Source organism: Apteryx mantelli, chromosome 2 (genome assembly GCF_036417845.1).
Source record: "Apteryx mantelli isolate bAptMan1 chromosome 2, bAptMan1.hap1, whole genome shotgun sequence".
In the NCBI taxonomy this organism is placed as follows: domain Eukaryota; kingdom Metazoa; phylum Chordata; class Aves; order Apterygiformes; family Apterygidae; genus Apteryx; species Apteryx mantelli.
Window position 1 is genome coordinate 93,176,314 of NC_089979.1, and position 19,623 is coordinate 93,195,936.

Genomic DNA, 19,623 nt, shown 5'->3' on the forward strand with positions numbered 1-19,623 from the left:
GTGTGATTGCACAGCACCACAATATAAGGACAGGAGGAAGATTGCCTCCTTACCAATGACTCTATATACTGAGATGAAGACCAGAGTCAGCAGTATAAAAGCTGTGTTCCAAGTCCAGATTTCTGGATTTACAGCTGAAATTCCCAAGAACATGAAAATAATAGTTTCTGCTCCACTGGCCAGCATTTTCATGGTATATCTTACAGTTGTAGAAGATTGTTCAGATATGTTAGCCTTGACATATTTCTGACAGCAGATGCCACAGAAGGTTATCCTAGAAAGAAAACCATCAGTTGTTCAAAAAATACTTGTTGTAACACTTAATGTTCTTTCTACCTAGTCCATCATATAGTGATAAAAACCCACCATTAATTCTTAAGAAAAAACACACTCAGGATCCATTGTGGAGCCTAATCTAGGCAAAGAGCATACCCCAAATAATCACTCCGAGGTGACCCCAAAAGATCTGAAGTTTTGCAGTAGGATTTTCAGATTTTGAAGATACTCATTGTAACATCTACAAGCATGGCAAGCAAAACTGAGGAGAAAGGTATGCTACAAATCAAGGGATACAGTAGTAAGAAAGACCACAGTGGGACTCAAGCCAAAACAGACAAGGTTTAGGCAAACTGAAACCAAGTTCTGTTTGACTGATCCCATTGGTAATTGGCCATATGAAGAAAATTTTAAAGTTTACAAATTAAGAACAATAAAAAATCTAGTTGTTCAAAATGCTCAAAAATCAAAAAGGCCAGTCCAGACAGTGAGAGCAGCAGATAATGGACATTCTGTCACACAATGTCTTAGAAAATGATGGTTTTAATTACAGATTATATGGAAAAATGTCAATATGAATGGACAACTGTTAGTTATTGAAGTATTATTACTCATAAAGGGTCTATATTTGTCAGGTCTATCAGGTCTATATTTTGCAAAGGAAGTTCACATGTTGAACAGCAGATACTAGAAAACTTGCATTCCTTTTCAAGGCTGAATAATGATAGTATATGCAAACTATAATCTACTGCAAACCAAAGACTTTAATAATCAGCACAAGCTCTGTGAGTGTCATATTCTGTAGCTTCCCTCTATAATTTAGGTATTTCCTTTCCATGCTTTTAAAAACTGTATTCCCTTCTCAGCCCTTTCACAGAAAATAACAAAAAGGGGACTTACGCAAGGATGGCAGAAAGAGAAAGCATCTCTGCTGTGAGGTAGGACAGGTAGGAAATAATAAACACGAATCCAGGTTCAATGATTCTAACGTGCTTGGTGAAACGACTGACCAATGACAGCAGGAATGCAAAGAAAATGCCAACCAGTGTCCCACCCAGGCTCACCACGAAGAATGACACTGAAATGCAAAAACAAACACAGCTTAAACAGTAGAAATCTAATGGTCTGAACTATATTGTTTCTTCTATTGTATGGCCAGCAAATCAGAGAAAATTTTGGAGAACACTTCAAAAATAGCCATCAAGTTTGGTGGTCTTAACAGCTGAACTCCATATCTATTGATTCTCCTCAGAATAAAACAAATCCTCTCAAGCTTCCCACATAGTCACTTATTTATTCTCCTGAGACATTATTTTAGGTTTGTTCTCTTAGGATATGCCACAGGACTGTGTGAATATGAGCGATAAGGGCATGGACTGAAAAATAACATTTACTGATAGAGCAATAATTATACTTTGTTTAAAAGTCAATGACATGATGCAGAATTCAACACAACACACCTATGCCTTTGGCACATTCAATCCCCGTCACGTTCTCTGGTCCAATTGCAACAAAAGATTCAAACACATTGTACAGCACCTGAAAAGAAAAGTAGACTCATTTAGTATTTGCTCCTGAGTTAAGCCTGTTAAATTATCTCGTTATGGGCCCCAAAATTATGAATTCTGAAATTTTTTATGACTGAGGGAAATTCTTTGTGGAGGGAGAAGATTTTGCAGATTTTTTGAATTTGCAGAATGGAAAAAATACAGTGTAATAGAAAGAAAACAAACAAACAAACAAAAACCCTTTCCATTTCTTCTTTCAACATGATTTCTATCTATAAGATGGGTGGTTAAATCTAGATGTCTAAGGGTTCTCTAAAGTGCTTATCACTCTAAAATCCCAGTTTTTGGCAATTTTTTTTTATTGCCTGAATAATGACACCTCATAAGAGACTGGATTGAAATACATTGAACATACATGAAATCAGTTGAGCATAAAAGTGAATAAACTATAATAAATTATACTAAAGTTTTTCAAAATTGACTGACAGTGGTAGTGCTGAAAGTGAAGAAGTCATCTAATCCATACCACTGACTCAGGATGTGATCTGCTTGTATGAGCATCATTCTTGACAAGTGTTTTTCTAACCTGTTCTTAAAGACCTCCAGTGATGGAGGAGAGCTTTACTATGGCGTGCTCTGCTTTCCTTGTTGCACTCTGAGCTCATTAATACTTACCATATATACCCCAGCTGTGGAGAACAGGATACTTTCTTATTCAGTAACAGCAGTCTTTTACATATTTACATTTAAAAAATGCTACATCATCCACTTTCTTCTCCCAGCCTCCGGTCTTTCTTTCTTCAAGATAAACAACTCCGGTTGTTTCAAACTTTCTCATAGGCTATGCTTTCTAACTCTTGATCCTGCTTACCATTCCCTTCTGGATTCTCTCCAACAAACAGCCAAACTTCTTTTACTTGTAGAGTGAGTGTTTTTATTCATTTTGCAGTAACAGAAAGTCCTTTCTTTCTGAAAGGTAGTGATATTGATACTTCAGTTCATCAGGAGATTATTTTAATATTTGTTTCTGGTAGTACCTCAAAAGTGTTAATGAGACATTTCTAAAGACAATTATGTTTCTCTGGAGGTCCCAAATGGGATTTTCAAAAACATGTGAACAGTTAAGCTGCTGCCAGTGACCTTGCAGTGCCTAGCTGGCTGGGCTGCAAAAAATCAATCACTGAGCCTGCTGAAGGTGTCTTACTTTCCTTTGAAGATATGCAGGAGAGGTAATGGGAGATGATCCAAGAAGAGAAGGGAAACTGTATAGTGAGTCAGTCATACAGCATCCTTCTGCCATAAGACTTCCTAGTCCCTGCGAACTAAAACCCTACTGCAGAACTGGTGACTATCTTATTGTGAGAAAAAATTTGCATTAAAAGAACTGTTTCAATCAAAATAAAAACATCAGTGGAAATTTGGGGCAGGTTTAAGTCTTTTTTTTCCTTTTTTTTTCAGAATGGAAAACCAGAAAGCAACAAGCTACCAAGACAAAACAAACTAGAACTTTCTAAAATGTCCCACCAGTTTTCCCTGTTTGACTTTTTGATGTATATCCATTTGATAAGCATCTGACTGAAGTAAGAGAGGGGACAGGCACAAGCACTTCAGGGAGTACTCTTATCTCCCACTGTCTATATATCTAAGTTATGCGTATAAATTAAGGATGTAAAGGAAATAGGCAGAAAAGAGTATGTGTATTAAAAAGTAAAAACAAAGAAAGTTTTAAAATCTCTTCTTTGAATAGGGAAGGCAAATAAAACATACTCACCAGAAACTTTGTTTTAAGTGTTATTACACTCACACAGACTGGGAATATGTATATTATTATGTGACTTATGGCTCCAAATAACTTACGTGTTCGAGTATTTAATCTTTGCAACACAGTGTTTGTAAGTAAGACAGAGAACACCATGAGCTAGGCTAGACTAGCCTATGAGTAGATACACACAAATGGTACACCATTTCATTTAAGGGGAGAATGTACTTCATAAGAAACCCTCTGGAATTGGGTGACTTTTGGATATATAATTTACGTACCACAGTTACAGCATCATTCAGAAGTGATTCTCCAAAAACAATGATGAATAGAACTTCGTTGACATGGACTTCTTCGAACACTGCCAGAACAGCTACAGGATCCACTGCAGCTATCAAACTGCCGAACAGGAGAAAGTCCAGCAGTCCAATATCCAGGTGGCCTTCAAAAACAAAGCAAGCAAAGTATAAGCATTATCAGCTCCACATTATCTCTAGTAATGGGGGGCTGGGATATTACAGATAATGTGAAATCCTTGAAAACATGGATCCTAAGACATCAGCTGGGAAGCACAGCACAGAAACTACTTTACAAGTACAGCATCATGTCACGTTGTATCCTGCAAGCTACAAGAACTGATCTGAACTGGCTTTGTATTTGCCTGTGGTATGGTTTATCTAACTTGAGTAAATTACCCTAGGATAACTGAGAGCTGACAAGATGGTAAGAGGAATATACCAGTAGTCCTGGACTAAATGTTCCAAAATTCTTTAGCCATAGCCCAAATTTGACTCTTGGTCACTAAGACCTGCCTACTTGGTCACAAGACCCCCTACAGGGGGCTCATATGTACACTCAGTACAGTTTTTGTCTTTAAACAGCATTTCTGACCTCCTCATTCAAGCTGACATTTATTGATAGCTGCATGAAATTACTTAAGCCAGGTGTTCCTAAATTATGATTCATGAAGCCACTGTTAAATGGTCTGCAAGTGGACCACAGAATAAGATGAAGGACTAAAATGTACAACCTCAGCAGCTGTTTTGGAGCCTCTGAGGAATTTCGAAGGGTGTTTGGCAATGATTTCAAAAGTTTTGGAACTGCAAAACTACGGTAAAGACGTAACTCAGTATTTATTTCATTAGCTTTTGTCTTCTGTTAGTCAGAATCATTTTTTTCTGTTATGGAAACAAAGAAAATATATTCAAACAGAATGTCATCTCTATCCTTTTAAGAGTATCAGAAAAGGGAGAGCCACAAAAATGACTTTGCTCAACTTCCTAAAGATCTTGCAAAGTTTACCCTTTTCATGCAATCAAGAATGGGACCCCAGGCTTTTTTTTCTGGAAAACAGATTTTTTTCAAGGGTAGAGAACAGGAAAATTCCCTTTGTATTCATTAATGGATGGAGGAGGAAGCAAGGTTCATTAAGTGGTGGTGAAGCCCAAAATTATATGAGAAAGAGCAAAGCACAGATATGCTGAGAGTTCATTCATGAGAACACAGTGCAGAGGCTCATGCCCAAAAAATAATAGGCAGCTGTGTCAGGCATGATTTCTCTGGATGAGGGAAAAACGGATCTGATTAAATGGTTTGGAAGCATCGGTCACACAATGAACAGTCAGTAGCCCTAGCCAAAGGATCAATATTGTTTGATAGGTACACCAGAACATCATGGCCACTCCTTCAGCAAGAGCTCTTACGAGGTAATTTTTCAAATCCAGAATGTTTTGTGCTTGGAAGGCAATTGAAGGAGAAACTAGATTCCAAATACTTTTTTTTACAAAATGAATGGACATGTTTACTCAGAAGAACACTTAACAGGGGAAGCTGGAAACAGGAGTAGACAACACCCAGTTGTACACAATAATGGCCCACAATTTGGGAGAGTGTAGAAGCAGATATTCTCTTAACTGCTCTCTGCCAATCAGGGCATATACAATGTTTTCTGTACAGTTTATAATGACTCTGGTAAGGTCCTGAGAACATAAACCCCTAGTTTGCACGTATATATGGCTATTCTGTATTTTCAAAAAGAGAGATTGTGTTGTCCACTCTTGGACTTAGTGGGCTGTGAACAAGGAGGACTGAAACTCTCCATTTTTGTGGGAGAGATGTTCAGGCAGTGTACTGGAGTCTGTGCCAAAAATTCTGAGAACAGCCTTGAACCTGAATCTAAGTAATGATTCCACCAAGACTTGTCCTTCTTTGCCATGCTTAAGAAAGGTACAAGCCCATTGACAATAACTATCAGATATCAGGGCACAATAGAACATAAGCTTTTAAAATAAATGGGCTCACTGAGATTGCTTATCTTTTTTATATGTTACCAATTATAATCATTGGTACATTCTTGGAAGAGTTGCAAAGCTAGTGAGCAAATATTTATGGAAAGCTCAGGACACATCTATAATTCGTACAAAACAGTGTCAAAAGACACGGGATTGCTAAACCAGACTTTTACTTAGATGAATAATGCAAGTTATTTCCAAGTGGTACATGACCATTGCCCCCTTCAGCTCTCCAGAGTCTGGAGTGACTGCTGACAATGGTGACACCTGAGTGAGGTAAGGCTGCTGGGCCCAATTTAAGACTTCCACCCACACCCAGCACATTGCCACCGTGACCTAGATTGTACAAGAACAACTTCTGTAAGCATTAGTCACAACCACAGTTATTCCAGTGCAGATAGCACTGCTGCGTGTGTTAGTTTTACAGCAGATGCTCAGGTGGAACCAGACAGCAAGATTTAGGATTAGATTCTTCCTCCTATCCAGTGAATGCAGAAGGGCCACAGTAGCTGTTAGTAAATAGTTAAGGTGCTGTTCTTTTTATTTCACTTCTAAAGAAGGATTTCCTTGTTACTATTACCTTCTCTCTTTTTCTTTCTGCAAATTAGTTGTAAGGATGTTAAGTGTAAATAAAGAACTGTTTCTATTTATTTATGTAGGATATCTATGTAACCCAATTTGGATTAACTGCTCTCATATCTGGTCAGTCTTAAATAAACTAGTACAGGCCTATTCCACAGTAGAGTTAGAAGTAATTTTTTTTAGTACCTCTTAGTCTATAGTGGATAGACATTCTTACATTCTTACATTTTAGTGATATTACTTTTAACGTTATTCACTCAAATTATATACAAAGTGATGTAGAAACAAAAACATCTCCTAGAACCTCAACCAGAGGCTGCTATGAACTCTCCTAAAAATTAAATAACTCAATATTCTCACATCTTCAGCACAATAGCACAACTTTTCACAAAGTGTTGAATCCAGTTCTTGCTACCATCTTGGGGATCAACACAGTGCATTTAGGGGGTTAGTAGGTATGTATCAGGTACATATTTTGAAGTCCTACTTAGCTTTGCTGAAGAATGACACAGTTTGAATCAGGAAGAGACTCCTCTGGCCTTTTCCATAATTGAAATGAGAATTAGGAGGTTATAATATGTCTTGTCAATAGAGAAAGGTCCACACACTATATTAATTAACACTCAAGTGATCTCATTCTAAACATGGAAAGCTGTCAGGCATGTAAGTTTATATTTTGCCATGGTTAACATTCCATATTTTTAGTTTGTAGAGCTTTAGTTGTGACCTGTGGTGGGTGTGGATTCGACTGTTTAACTATAAGCTCAGAGTTGCAGTATATACTGTCACTGACAGATTTGCATAATGATGAAGCAGAACGTGCAATCATCAAATATAGCTTTTACAGTTAGTCAAGAATTGTTCAAGGATTGGGAGGAGAGCAAGAGAGAAACGTTTTTTTCACCTCAAATAAAATTTTCAGAAAAACATTTGACTTTTCAATTTCATATTCCATAAAGTGATCCATAGTTCTCCTTTTGTGATTTTTATCGACACATTTTAAATAGTAATTATTATTCATTATATTTTCCAGAACAAGATGTTAATAAAAATATCTTTGGTGATCATTTAAATTGTTCCATGAATCTACCAAAACAAAAACAACTTGGATATTTAAAGAAAGAAATCTTTGTCCAATCTATTTTTGTTTAGCTGGCAATTTACTGCCGTACTGAACATCACTATGTGGAAAATCACACTAGTTTTTAATGATATGCTTTTTGTTTTCTCCTTCTCCATTTCCCATTGTCATCTTTTTTCTCTCTATTCCCTTTGTATCTCTCTTCAGGATTTCCTTACCTTTTTCCTTCCCTGTAAAACTTCAGTCCCAACTTCTTCACTATATCAGCTGCTGTAGTTATGAACAAATTGTTAATTATTACATTTTTAAAGTGTCATCATTTGGCCTCGTAGGTGATAAGACCTTAATGAGTTTAATAGAAGGTGACAGGAGAGTTCACACCTTTCTTTGCTATTGCTTCAGTGGGTTCTGAACTGTTTTACTGACTGGTAGATTCCCCAAAATATTCCGGAGGAGATGCAGGCTTCTGCAGGGAGCATGTAAGCACACTGCCAAGAAGCTTGCTTTTCTTGCTGTCTTTCATTGATTTCCTGGGAGTTATAGACTCCCCTTCCTCTTGAGTGGTTCTGACTGAGAAGTTGAAATCCATTCTGAATATTCCTGAATGGAGAAGACAGCACTGTTTGGTTATGTCCTCTCTACTCTTAGAAGGCACTCTTTGCAGTCATAAGTGATTTGAAGGGAAGGGGGAAACAGAAAGGAAATGGGAGAAAAATAAAACTAAATTAAGATGGGACATATACATTTATTGATACGGCTAAATCTGGATGACAGATTAGCTGTTACACAGCATGGCTTGAGAGATGTTTTTGTGTTTCCTAAGAACATTTACTCACATCTCATTCCATTTAGTACAGGTAAAATGCAACTCAGGATACCAAGCAGTGTCATGGATAATCACAGACCTTTTTTTTTTCAAAAAAAGTCTAACAAATCTTAAAAAACCCTAAACCTTGCCTGCATGCCTATCTACTTTCATTATAAAGTCAAAAAGCAATATAAATATGTCCATATACTATTTCAAGTGTGACATAAAACCAGATCCTCAGAGAGAATATAGTTTCCATCTCCTTTGGGATTTCATTTGCAAGAAAATCATCTTTATTTCTGAGATGTTAACAACTGAACTGCTTTCTCATTTTCCTTTACTAAGCTCAGACAACAGAAATCTTTGATTTTTCATCTGGACACTGCTTTACAAAGTATTGAAGTGAACACCTTTATTGACTGGACCATTGAAATATCAATGGTACATTTTTCGAACAAACCAATCAAATTCATAGACCTTTTCTTAAAGAAAACCTATATTACATCTACAGAGTGAAAGCATTTAAAATTCTCACCTACCTTTAGATGTCGATAGTGCCTGCATTGGAGCTAGTCACCCTAATATTTTACTAGGAAAAACTGTTACTTACAAAACATGATTTATCTCCTAATAAGGTAAATACCTAGAATGTAGATTAAATTAACCATAAATGTCTACATTATAAACATCTAAGGTTATGCAAGATGAATCTCATATGACCAAATCTGTGGCACAGTTCTTCCAGATTAGGATTTTCTAATAAGGACAAGAAATTTAGTCACAGGTTCCCCTTAAAATGGACGGAAAAGGTGGCCCAATTTTATGCTCTGTTTCAAAATTATGCTGCTTCCCTATGCTGGATGCTGGGAGCAGTTTTTCAGGCTGGAAGGTGGGACGAAACTTTACTATCTTAGCTTCTATAATAATCAGCAGATAGTTTAATTCTTCCTGACAAAAATGTTCTTCTCTGCACTGTTGTCAACTTCTGACATTTGAGGCACTCTTTTTATCTGGACTGAAAAGGCAGCATGTGGTAAATCACTCGCAGTCAGTTTTGCATCACTGTGGTTAGAGAGCAGCCCCATGACTTGCCGATGGCCCTGTTGTACATCATAACACAAATCTTGGCTCCTTGGGGCCACTCACTCAGTCGGGGGCCTCAGGGCTGAATGCCAAGGACAGATGGGTGGAGTGAATAGGCACAGCAGCACCACATTGGTACAGCTCTCAGCAGCACTTGGGTGTGCCCTGTCAGGACCTTCTTGAACTCGCTGACCTAAGACAATTTGGAAAATTTCCTTTTGTACTAGAAAGGCTCTTGAGCTTCTTCAGTACAGGCACTAAAAAGCATGGATAGGATACCTGTTTTGAAACATGTGCAGCCCCCATGTAGTGTGAATTACTGTTGTTCAGCTTATGTGCACACCACACCTGCAGAGAAGATTAAAAATTGCTGTTCTGTGCCTCTTCCAGCAACCCATGATACCGTAGGACAGTGAAGACAAGGAAGACTTCTCACATGGACTACTTGGCCTTCGCTTGTGCTACTAAGGCTTCACTTACAGTTTCTAGCCTCAGAAGACAAAATACAGATCTGTCATGCATACATACACACTCAACAGCTATTGCTTACTTAATATGAGCTCTGTCTGAAGGAAGGCAGTTCCATTTCACAGTAACTTTGAAGGCTGTTTCACAGAAGAAAGAAACAAGCCCTTCAGAGTGTGTTTCTGTCATTAGCAAGATGAATCTTGAGCTTGATCCTGAGAGTGTACACACACATAATTTAGGACAGGGAAATATGAGAGACTTAAGTTCAAGTCCCTTTTGTGCTTGCTTCAGAGAAGAGTTCTCAGATCATTCTGAAATTTGGTTAAAAATATTACAAATTTCTCCAGTTAAAATTGCATTTTTCTACTGAAAAAATTTGTTAAGCGTAAGTATCACCCTACTCCAATAGCTGGCATCCATTAGCATTCACAGTTGTGCCTTAACAGAAGAAACTTACCCATTATTCCCGTCAGGTAGACACCATAGAGCGATAAGCCAGTGGTGGCAGCATTCCAGACTGTCCCAATGACAGCATACAGAAGGATGGAACCAAGATTTCCAAAGAACAATCTATTTGGCATAAAATATCCAGCATCCAAAACAATGGGGGGCAGTAAGTAGAAGAAAAATACATTTGGTGTAAGGGTGAAGGAGGCAATGTGGTCTGCTGCCCATACTATGCCACCAAGGAAGAGACCAAGAACAATCAGCAGAGCGCTCTCTGGAACCACCCGAGTGACTTTGTGGGACAAGTGGAAAACTGCAGTGGAAAAGGAAAACAACGTGTTAGAACTGGAGTGAAGAAACAATTTGACAGAACTGTTGTTAGCTGGGAATTTTGACTGCATACACACTCGCTGCTTTTATTACTATTAGACCTCAAAGCATGAATGAAATGCATGGGATACAGATTGTATCAGAACCCAGAATCCACCTATTTATAAAATGAAAGAAAAAGATTGATTTTAAGATTATATTCAGAAGTCATTTTTAATTCACATTTCGGCTTATATGAAAGCAACATTCCATTATATATGTTTCTTTTGTTGGATTGTCTTTGCTATGCAAGATTTGTTTTAGGGAAAGATAGTGTTCTTTGCAAAGCAGTAAGTGCAAGACTGCAAGAAATGGTAAAAGTGCTGGAAATTTATGACTATATGATTCATTTCTATATCTAAAATATACATCTAACCTCCTAACATTTGTCTTAAAATAAGCTGTATAATAATAGCTTTATTGAAGGATGGGAGAAGAAGAATGCCAAAAAATGTATTAATTTCAAGACAAATCTTGGTAAATTTATGAAGAATATTACATTACAACATAGCCTGCAGCAAGAGCAAAATGGAGCTGATAACATGGGAAATCCCTGCTGGCTCTTTTCCTCAAAATTTCCCCAGCAAGGATTTCAGTTAATTCAGAGGCTTTCTGAAGGAACTGGAGCTTTAGTGGGAAAGTTGTATCTCCTATTCTGCATTCTCTATATACAGATATATTCATGGTGAACAGTTCTGCATGAAGCTACCTCCTTTTGTGTAAATGCTGTCTTAAAATTTGTTTCTTACAGTAGGATTTAAAATGTAGTAATATAGCAGATGGACAGTATATTGTGTGTATTAAAGAATAACATGTAATGGTATGGTAAGACTATTAAATTAACCAATAATCAGAGGGAGAGAAAAATACATAGAATTCCATGGGTGAATCTAAAGAGATGGAAAGATGACAAGGCCAAGAGAGAAAAATGGACTGTTCAAGATGATAGAACACAAGCAAGAGTGTGTATATATGTATATGGCAACATGTATTTATAGAATACATGTTAGGTGTAAAAAAAAAAGCAGGAAGGAGAACAGAGAGAAGTCAAGCTCCTGAGAAAGATGGAACATGAAAAAGGAGGAGGCAACAAAGGTGTTTGACAGTAAGGAAGCATAGGTGGTTTCACACAGTTAACTTCCTTAGCATTTATGTGAGCTTTTTCTTCAGTTTGTCTTAAATGTTGATATGACTCAGGTGGCCCAAACTCTGACACTTTGTGATACTGACCCAATACATTGGAGTTTATGTATGGCTTTGTATTGAAAATGTGAGTTTCAATATATGAAGAAAATTCCATCAAAACCCAAAAAGTTTCTCCTGATGTGTTGAAGTGTTGAAGCTTTTACAACTCTAATCCAAGTTAGCTCAAAACTAGTTCAGACAAGAATCGGTCATTAAGCATTCCAGCTTTTTAAGATATAGTGGAAGAATCTTCCCCATGACTATGCAGAGGTGTTAGAACAGGGTACTTTACTCAAAGACCATTGTTTTCCCTCAGAATCTCCCAGCCAAGTATTTGTTCTAGTGAAACATTTACTAGTTACCTTTCAGAGTGTTTTAAGGGCCCCATTCCTGAGGTGTCTGTCTTCACCATGGCTGCATTTGTACAAACAATGTTAGGAACATTGTCCATCATTATACTAGCACCTAGTAGTTGTACAACCTCCATGGACTCATCAGAGTAGACCTATACCAATGTCCCCCCCATGATGAGCGCTGGTGTAGATGTTCCTAAGTGTTCATAGACAAGACTTGAAAATTAATTCATGTTAGAACATATCTTACTCTTGTGTATGCAGATGAGACCAGAGTGGAACTAAGACGACAGCAATCAGACACAGAAGCAAACTGCATCCAGTAAAGCTGGCTAAATCCTGCCAGTTTTCTATAACATCTGGGTCATTTATCAATAGCTGAATAACACTTCAGAGAAACACTGTGGTGTTCACAGTTAGTTTCCTATCTTTATAATAAAATCTCTTCTACCTTGCCTTGGGCCTGCCAAAAAGGAAAAGAAAAAGTAAAAAGAAAATCAACTAGCCACAAGTATTCAATTTTTCAAAAGCCTTTACTAGTGTTATTCCCTCAGTTCCTTGAATTTCCAGTCAGTGAATTATCAACTAATTTATCACCTCACAGAGAAGGGATAACCTCCTTATCCCTGAAAATGAATGTTGCTGAGCTAGTCTTACTAATCTGAGTCTGTTTTTCCTATTGCTATGTTTGCAGATAAGCCATGACTACAAGATGTTGAAGTTAAAAGTTTAGAACAAAACTGTGCAGACTTTTCAGAATTAGATGTTGGGAAAAAGCTTGACGGCCTTCAGCTAAAAATTCATATTCTGTACAATTCTCACCTTTATAATCAAGAACCAGTTTTTTCCAGTAAGTGCTGGAAAGCCAACCTGTTTTTGCTTATAACAGTCTCCTCCTAAAAGCTAGGTGCTGCATGTTCCCAGTGAATCAGCTACGTAACTCCCACATCCTTCTGTGTTCCCCATAACACCAATCTGATGAACTGTACCAGATCTGTATAGTAAGAGCAATAAACTCTCCTACTCTGTTAGCTTAAGAATGCAGGCTGGGGATAGGGAATTGCTGCATGAAACAGGGCTCTAATACTGGCAAATCCAAAAAAAGAGAAGTGAGGGAAGCGCCTTCCCTTTGTTTTTCTGCATTTGGCCCAAACACAGTCTAATTCTGAACTCTAGACCAGATTTGCTTCACAGTAACTGCCTAGATACCTCTGCAGGCAGATAGTACTCAGTATGATTAGCAGAATCATGGTGTCTATGAACTTGGAAATATGTAAAAGGAAATACCAATAGTGATGCAATTGAATGGAATAACTTTAGATTGTGATGTGACTGAAACTTATATCAGATGTTTGAATTCATATTTTAACTTACAGTGACTGATTTTTTCTCTTCTGGATGTGTGCATGAATTACATTCAATAAAAGTACCATACTTCAGGTTGTGCATTATGATTAGTTTTTGTATTTACAGAATATTATAGACATAGATTAATTTCAAATTCACCCTCTAATTTTTTTAACAGTTCCTTGTCCTGAAGTTATGTCCCTGCTACACATGGAGTCAGTTACAAGCAGAGATAAGGCCAGTACATTCCTCTCATAAAGCTGGCCTTTACCAACTTTGCAGAGATGCAGGAATTGGCCCACAAAATGAAGCATGTGCCCATTACAAAGTAAAAGTATCAGAAGCTTTAGTTACATCTACCTATCTACCATGATTAAATATTTCACCTGATTCAGGAGTAAAACACAATCCAGCAATTGTGGGCAAGAGGCTCAGTCTAATTCTACTGCTGTGAAAGAAGCTTACAGCAGCTCTGCAGACACCAGCAAGGATCACATGCCAGGCTGCTCAGACACCTGGCTCTGTGCTGGCCCCAGAGAGGAAATGAAGTCTATTTTCAGTGCTGTTAATGCTGAAAACTAGATGAATGTATTTTAATGAGGAGGGGGAAAAGAGCAAGGAAAGAAAGAAAAATAATATCCAGTCCATAGCATAAGGAAAATAACAATCCACAGGGAAATCTTGAGATCTGCTTCATAATTTAGACTTTATGTACATCAGTCTAGGAATAGTATTTGATGAAAAAGTTAAACATATGCCTTTTATCTGGTACATGCTAAGCCCAGCTTGAAAACGGGTTGGACTGGCTAGTGTGTAAACTGTGTTTAGATTCAAGCTGAGCATCAGCAGAAGCTTTCTACAAAGTTAAGAAACAATTACATAGTATAAACTTCCTGTTAAAACTTTTCCTGACACTGCCTTTGAGATCCAAGGAAGGGGACTGTGACACTGAAAATGTCTGACAAAGAAAACAAAACAAAATAACAACCCATGATTTTATAGCTGGATCCAGTTTCTTTTGACTCAAAGAAAGAAATATACTTTGAGAAATAAGTTATTTTTAATCACTTTTTAAGAATGCAGTAACTTAGATGAAATCCTACAGTGGAATTCAGAGCATTCAGTGAACTGTCTGTTGCTTTCTAAGACACCATCTGAGACTGCTTTGCAGGAAGTGATTCAACAGAATAACCTTTTTTTCTCATTCACTAAATAAAATGAAGACACAAAGGATTGGTTAACAAGAATAAAGAACAATAACAAGAATAAAGAACAGAGAATGTAAAATTCATGCTCAAGTCACTTACTATTTGTAGACATAAAAACAAAAGCTTTTAGAAGTAGGATTTTCCCATATTTCTTTCCAAACTGTCTCTAACAGAACTACCTATTTGATATATGGTTTAATTTCTGGATTTATACAGTTGCTCCAGCACTATTGTAAGTAACTGATGAAACTCCCATTAACTTTGTTGGTGGAAAATCAAGGCCCAGAAAACACTGATAAAATTTTTCAGATAGTATCGCTGTCCCAGCCAGTCACAAAATCTACTGTGTGTGAACAATATACAACATATGATCCTGAAAAATCAGGAACTGACTTATAACAATACTACTAATTCTCTGTTGAAGTTTATTTCCATGTATCTTTGGATAAAATCCAAGGAATCACAATAGAGTTTAAGTTACAGAAAGATTTTTATCCTATTTTTTCGGACCTAAGCTTTCAGTAGTTCACACAGAAGCATAGAAATGAATTTGCAGACATTTTTCAGCTCCTCCTACCACTCCCAGTGACAGGTGCAGGATCTACTATCTGCATTTTTGCTAGTGGATCTAAATATGCACTATTAGTGTGCCATTAGTCTATGGTTTTGACTTCTTATTTTCACTTAGGAGGTTGAAGTTATCATATTAGATCAAGCCATGAGTCCCGCTAACACAAGATCCAAAACTTGATTCTCTGTAAGAGAAGGTTGCTGGCCTTGTGAGAACACTTACCAATGACCAAGATGAGAGCTCTTACTTAGTGATTATTTGCATTCTCTTTGCAGAGATGCTAATAACAATAGTATCTTTAAAGTCGTAAATAATCAGGTTCCTATAATGGCACCACATGGCAGCTACTTAAGAAAACGCCACAAAGGCTTTAAGAAATCCCACAAAGTAATACCCTGCCCAAAGGGAAAACTATCTTCTAAACATCTCCATGCAGTTGGATTCTGCCTGGCAAGCGTAAAGTTTTCATTTCTTATCTTATCTTATCTCTCTTAGCTTAATAAAGAGGGAATTCTATTTAAAACCTATTTGGCTCCTGCACTTCATGCAGTTTTTACAGTCGTGTCTTCTGCAGAAGAAATATATGTTATTACTTTAAAAAATGATAATAAATCTGAAATATATTCTAATATCACACATGGAAAAATCTATCTTACCCTGCCTGAATAATTTTGAGAAATATAGCCAAATACCACTGAATCACAGAACAGTTGAGGTTGGAAGGGACCTCTGCACATCATCTAGTCCAACCCCCCAATCAAGCAGGGTCACCTAGAGCACATTGCCCAAGACCCTGTCCTGATGGCTTTTGAATATCTCCAAGGATGGAGACTCAACAGCCTCTCTGGCAACCTGCTCCAGTGTTCTGTTACCCCCCTCACAGTAAAGAAGTCTTTCCTCATGTTCAGACAGAGCTTCCTGTGTTTCAGTTTGTGCCTGTTGCCTCCTGTCCTATTGCTGGGAACCACTGAAAAGAGTCTGGCTCCATCCTCTTTATACCCTCCCTTCAGATATTTATATGCACTAATAAGATCCCCCCTCAGTCTTCTCTTCTGCAGGCTGAACAGGCCCAGCTCTTGCAGCCTTTCCACATATGAGACATGCTCCAGTCCCTTTTTCATCTTAGAAGCCCTTTGCTGGACTCGCTCCAGTAGCTCCATGTCTCTCTTGTATTGGGGAGCCCAGAACTGGACACACTCTGGATGTGGCCTCCCCAGGGCTGAGTAGAGGGGAAGGATCACATCCCTCAACCTGCTGGCAACAGTCTTCCTAGTGCAGCCCAGGACACCATCGGCCTTCTTGGCCACAAGGGCACATTGCTGGCTTATGGTCAACTTGTTGCCCACCAGGACTCCCAGATCCTTCTCTGCAGAGCTGCTTTCAGCAGGTCAGCCATGACCAGCTTATGAACTAAATAGATCAAACATGGCTGGGCAGTAACGTAGTCCCAAAGACTCCAGAAAGTCCCAATCAATCCGTATAATACCATCAGGCTACTTGACAGGAGAGCAGGCCACACTGCCTAAAATACATTTTGGAGCATATGTTTTGAAGAAGGGACCATTTTGCTTCTACCACCCCTAAAAGGTATGCATCCCTGGCCCTTTTCCTGCTCCATGTCTCCACACATTAGCTGCAGCTGGCTGTTGGATCAGAGGTCAGACTAATCACATGCACCTGTCACACAGAGAGAGCAGTGACAGTGCTGTAAAAGTGTGTGGTATGGCCTAAGTAGGTTCTATCTTTCCCTGGGCAGAGTTTGCAGCCTTCATGGTGTAGGAACTGTGTGTGGATGCTGGGGCAGAGAGAGCTGTACTTTTTTACTAGCCTTTTTTACTGTTTTCTACCTGCAAACTCTATTATGCAGTTATTTTAAATTCTTAATGTTCATTAAAAGATTTTTCTTGTTGAACTGTATATGTAGGAGATCCAGGTACCCTGACTTCCCCAGCATCTAAAATGAAGTTGAGCAATGTTTTCAAATTACTTCTAACTATTGATTTATTAACAGTCCCATCTAGTCCCTGACCTTTACTGGCTGCCTCCAGTGCTCACTGGAGTCCTCTTATGATAACTAGAGCAATGTATGCCATTTCATGCTGCACATCACCTGGTCCAGATTAATCGTGACTATTTGTTAAATAATGAGCAGTACAGATCCCTTAGGAAACCTCACTGTTGTGATTGCTTTGGAAAACACTTATCATTAATCACCATTAGTGTTTCTCTCTCTGTCCCTCTTTCTTTTTTCTTTTTTTAAAGGAAGGGTAGTATTTGTTCTCTTTCCAGTCTTAGGTCACCTTGTCTTTTGTTCTGATAAGCAACTTTCTTAATACTTCTGCAGCTTCAGTCTCAAATTTCTTCAGAGGTTTTGTTACCTTGCCCTTAAGTAATTGGTGTTAATTGCTATTTATTTCACTTATTTATTCAAGAGCACACTCTTTTTGATAACTCCACCTTCTGGTTACTCCACTCCTCTGCCAAGAGAAGGTATTCACCTATTTTCCTTTGTAATGAAGACTGACATTGTTTCCTTATTTGCATTCGTCTTATCTTTTGCTATGGCTCCCTTTACTTCTGAGCAGTTCAGTCCACTTACTAATTCTCTAATAAACTTCCTGCTTTTGCTATACTTGTTTTCTCTTCACTTATTTATGTCTTTTACCTTCTGCTTTTTCCTTGTAACACTTCTTATCTTCATATGACACGCCAATTTTGCATCCCTATGCACTGACCTTCATGACTTGACTACATACATTTTCCACCTTTGAAACTACAAAACACAACATGTCTTGCCTGCGTAGCCTCATGCAAACCTCCCAGCTAATTACCATTGCTCATGTAGTCTGCACAGCAGATCTAAGGTTTTTAATTAAGACTATAAGAACTGAAAGACCTACTTGGTTGTGTAACGAGGTCCTCCATTTTCACATTATATTTTATGAACCCTATCAAGGAAGATTTTTGCTCCAGCTAAGCCTGCGTGAAGACACACCAGCAGTCCTCTCCTCATGGTTACAGACATTCTTCTCATTTCTGACACTTTCTTCTGATTTCTAGCCTGAACTTGTTCACAGGTAGCTTACACCCATTTGCTTTTGTGACAATGATGTAATTTTCTTAAACAGTTTTCCCTAATGTTATATCCCTCATTTGCTATTAGGCATGCACAGAGAAAAACACATCTTCTCTTTTTGTTGTTTGTCTTTGTTTTGTTAAACTAAACCAGTTCTTTTAGTCTCTGCTTCAGCCCTCTCTCATCCATTTCAATCTGAGTTCATCTTTCTTCACTTTGAGTTTTCAGAAATATAGACTGTATTCTGCATGAGTCACAGTGGAAGCAGGTCCAACAGTGCTAATAATTTCCTAACAGTGGTGGAATCTATACTCAGCTACATCCTGGATTCACTATCATATTGGTGACTCGCAGTCATCTTGTGTTCATTTAGTACACGAGTGTACCCCTCCTCTCTTTCTCATCGACAATCTCATGCAGAAATTCTTGTTATTAGTCACCAAGTCAGTGAAACTGCCCTTGGTACTACTGTGTTTCATTCCATTCCGCTAGGTCTCAAGATTATATAGTTCTTCCAGTACAATAGCGAGATCTACATGGATTCTGATGGTGCCTACTGAAATGTGTCATCAGAAACCTTCAGCAGGATACTTCACCTCTTTGTGTCATGGTTATTAAAAAACAAATCCAAAACCAAAAAAGTCTTGTAAGACTAGTCGAAAAACTGAAACCTAAAGACTCCCGTTAATAACCTTCTTGTATTTTATGTTGTCTTTTCCTTAGCCACCCAGTAATTCCTCTCAGCCCTGTCTTATTATCAGCTGAATTAGGCCTCAGTGAAGAAAAAATTTTCTTCCTGTGTTTTTAGAGTGGTTCAGTTGAAGCAAGAATTCAGACACTAGAACTGCTGCTTCTCTAGTCTGTCCAGAAGATGTCTGAGCAGACTTTGGGTGGCTGAAACTGATCATTACTACTTGCATTTGCCTTTTTAATCATTTGCAATGGGGTGCACTCAGTATTTTTTTCCTGGTCAGGAAACTGATAGCATATTTTATGGTCCTAAGAGATTCTATTCTGTGGAACTCTCAACAATGGTATTCTGCTGGTCTTATGAATTGATTCTGCCATTTTGAGTTGTTTATAGACAGATGTTACACTATTCTTAAAGAAGAAGCTTTTGCTAATTTCTTCTGACCAACATTACTTAGGCAAAAATTTAATCCTTGTATCAAACAGTATCTTATGCTTTTACCAAATCTGGCAAAAATTGA

General features: G+C 38.0%; 1 protein-coding gene across 1 annotated transcript in view; it reads right to left on the bottom strand.

Moving 5' to 3' along the window:
- The window catches only part of SLC9A3 (solute carrier family 9 member A3), a 56,765-nt gene that overhangs the window by 20,613 nt on the left and 16,529 nt on the right, over window positions 1-19,623 (bottom strand). The window contains exons 2-6 of the mRNA XM_013952085.2: window positions 10,314-10,616; window positions 3,825-3,985; window positions 1,737-1,815; window positions 1,177-1,354; window positions 54-274 (exon numbers count right to left, since the gene is read on the bottom strand). Of these exons, the coding sequence (XP_013807539.1) occupies window positions 54-274; window positions 1,177-1,354; window positions 1,737-1,815; window positions 3,825-3,985; window positions 10,314-10,616 (942 nt within the window). The remainder of the gene's footprint in view (window positions 1-53; window positions 275-1,176; window positions 1,355-1,736; window positions 1,816-3,824; window positions 3,986-10,313; window positions 10,617-19,623) is intronic.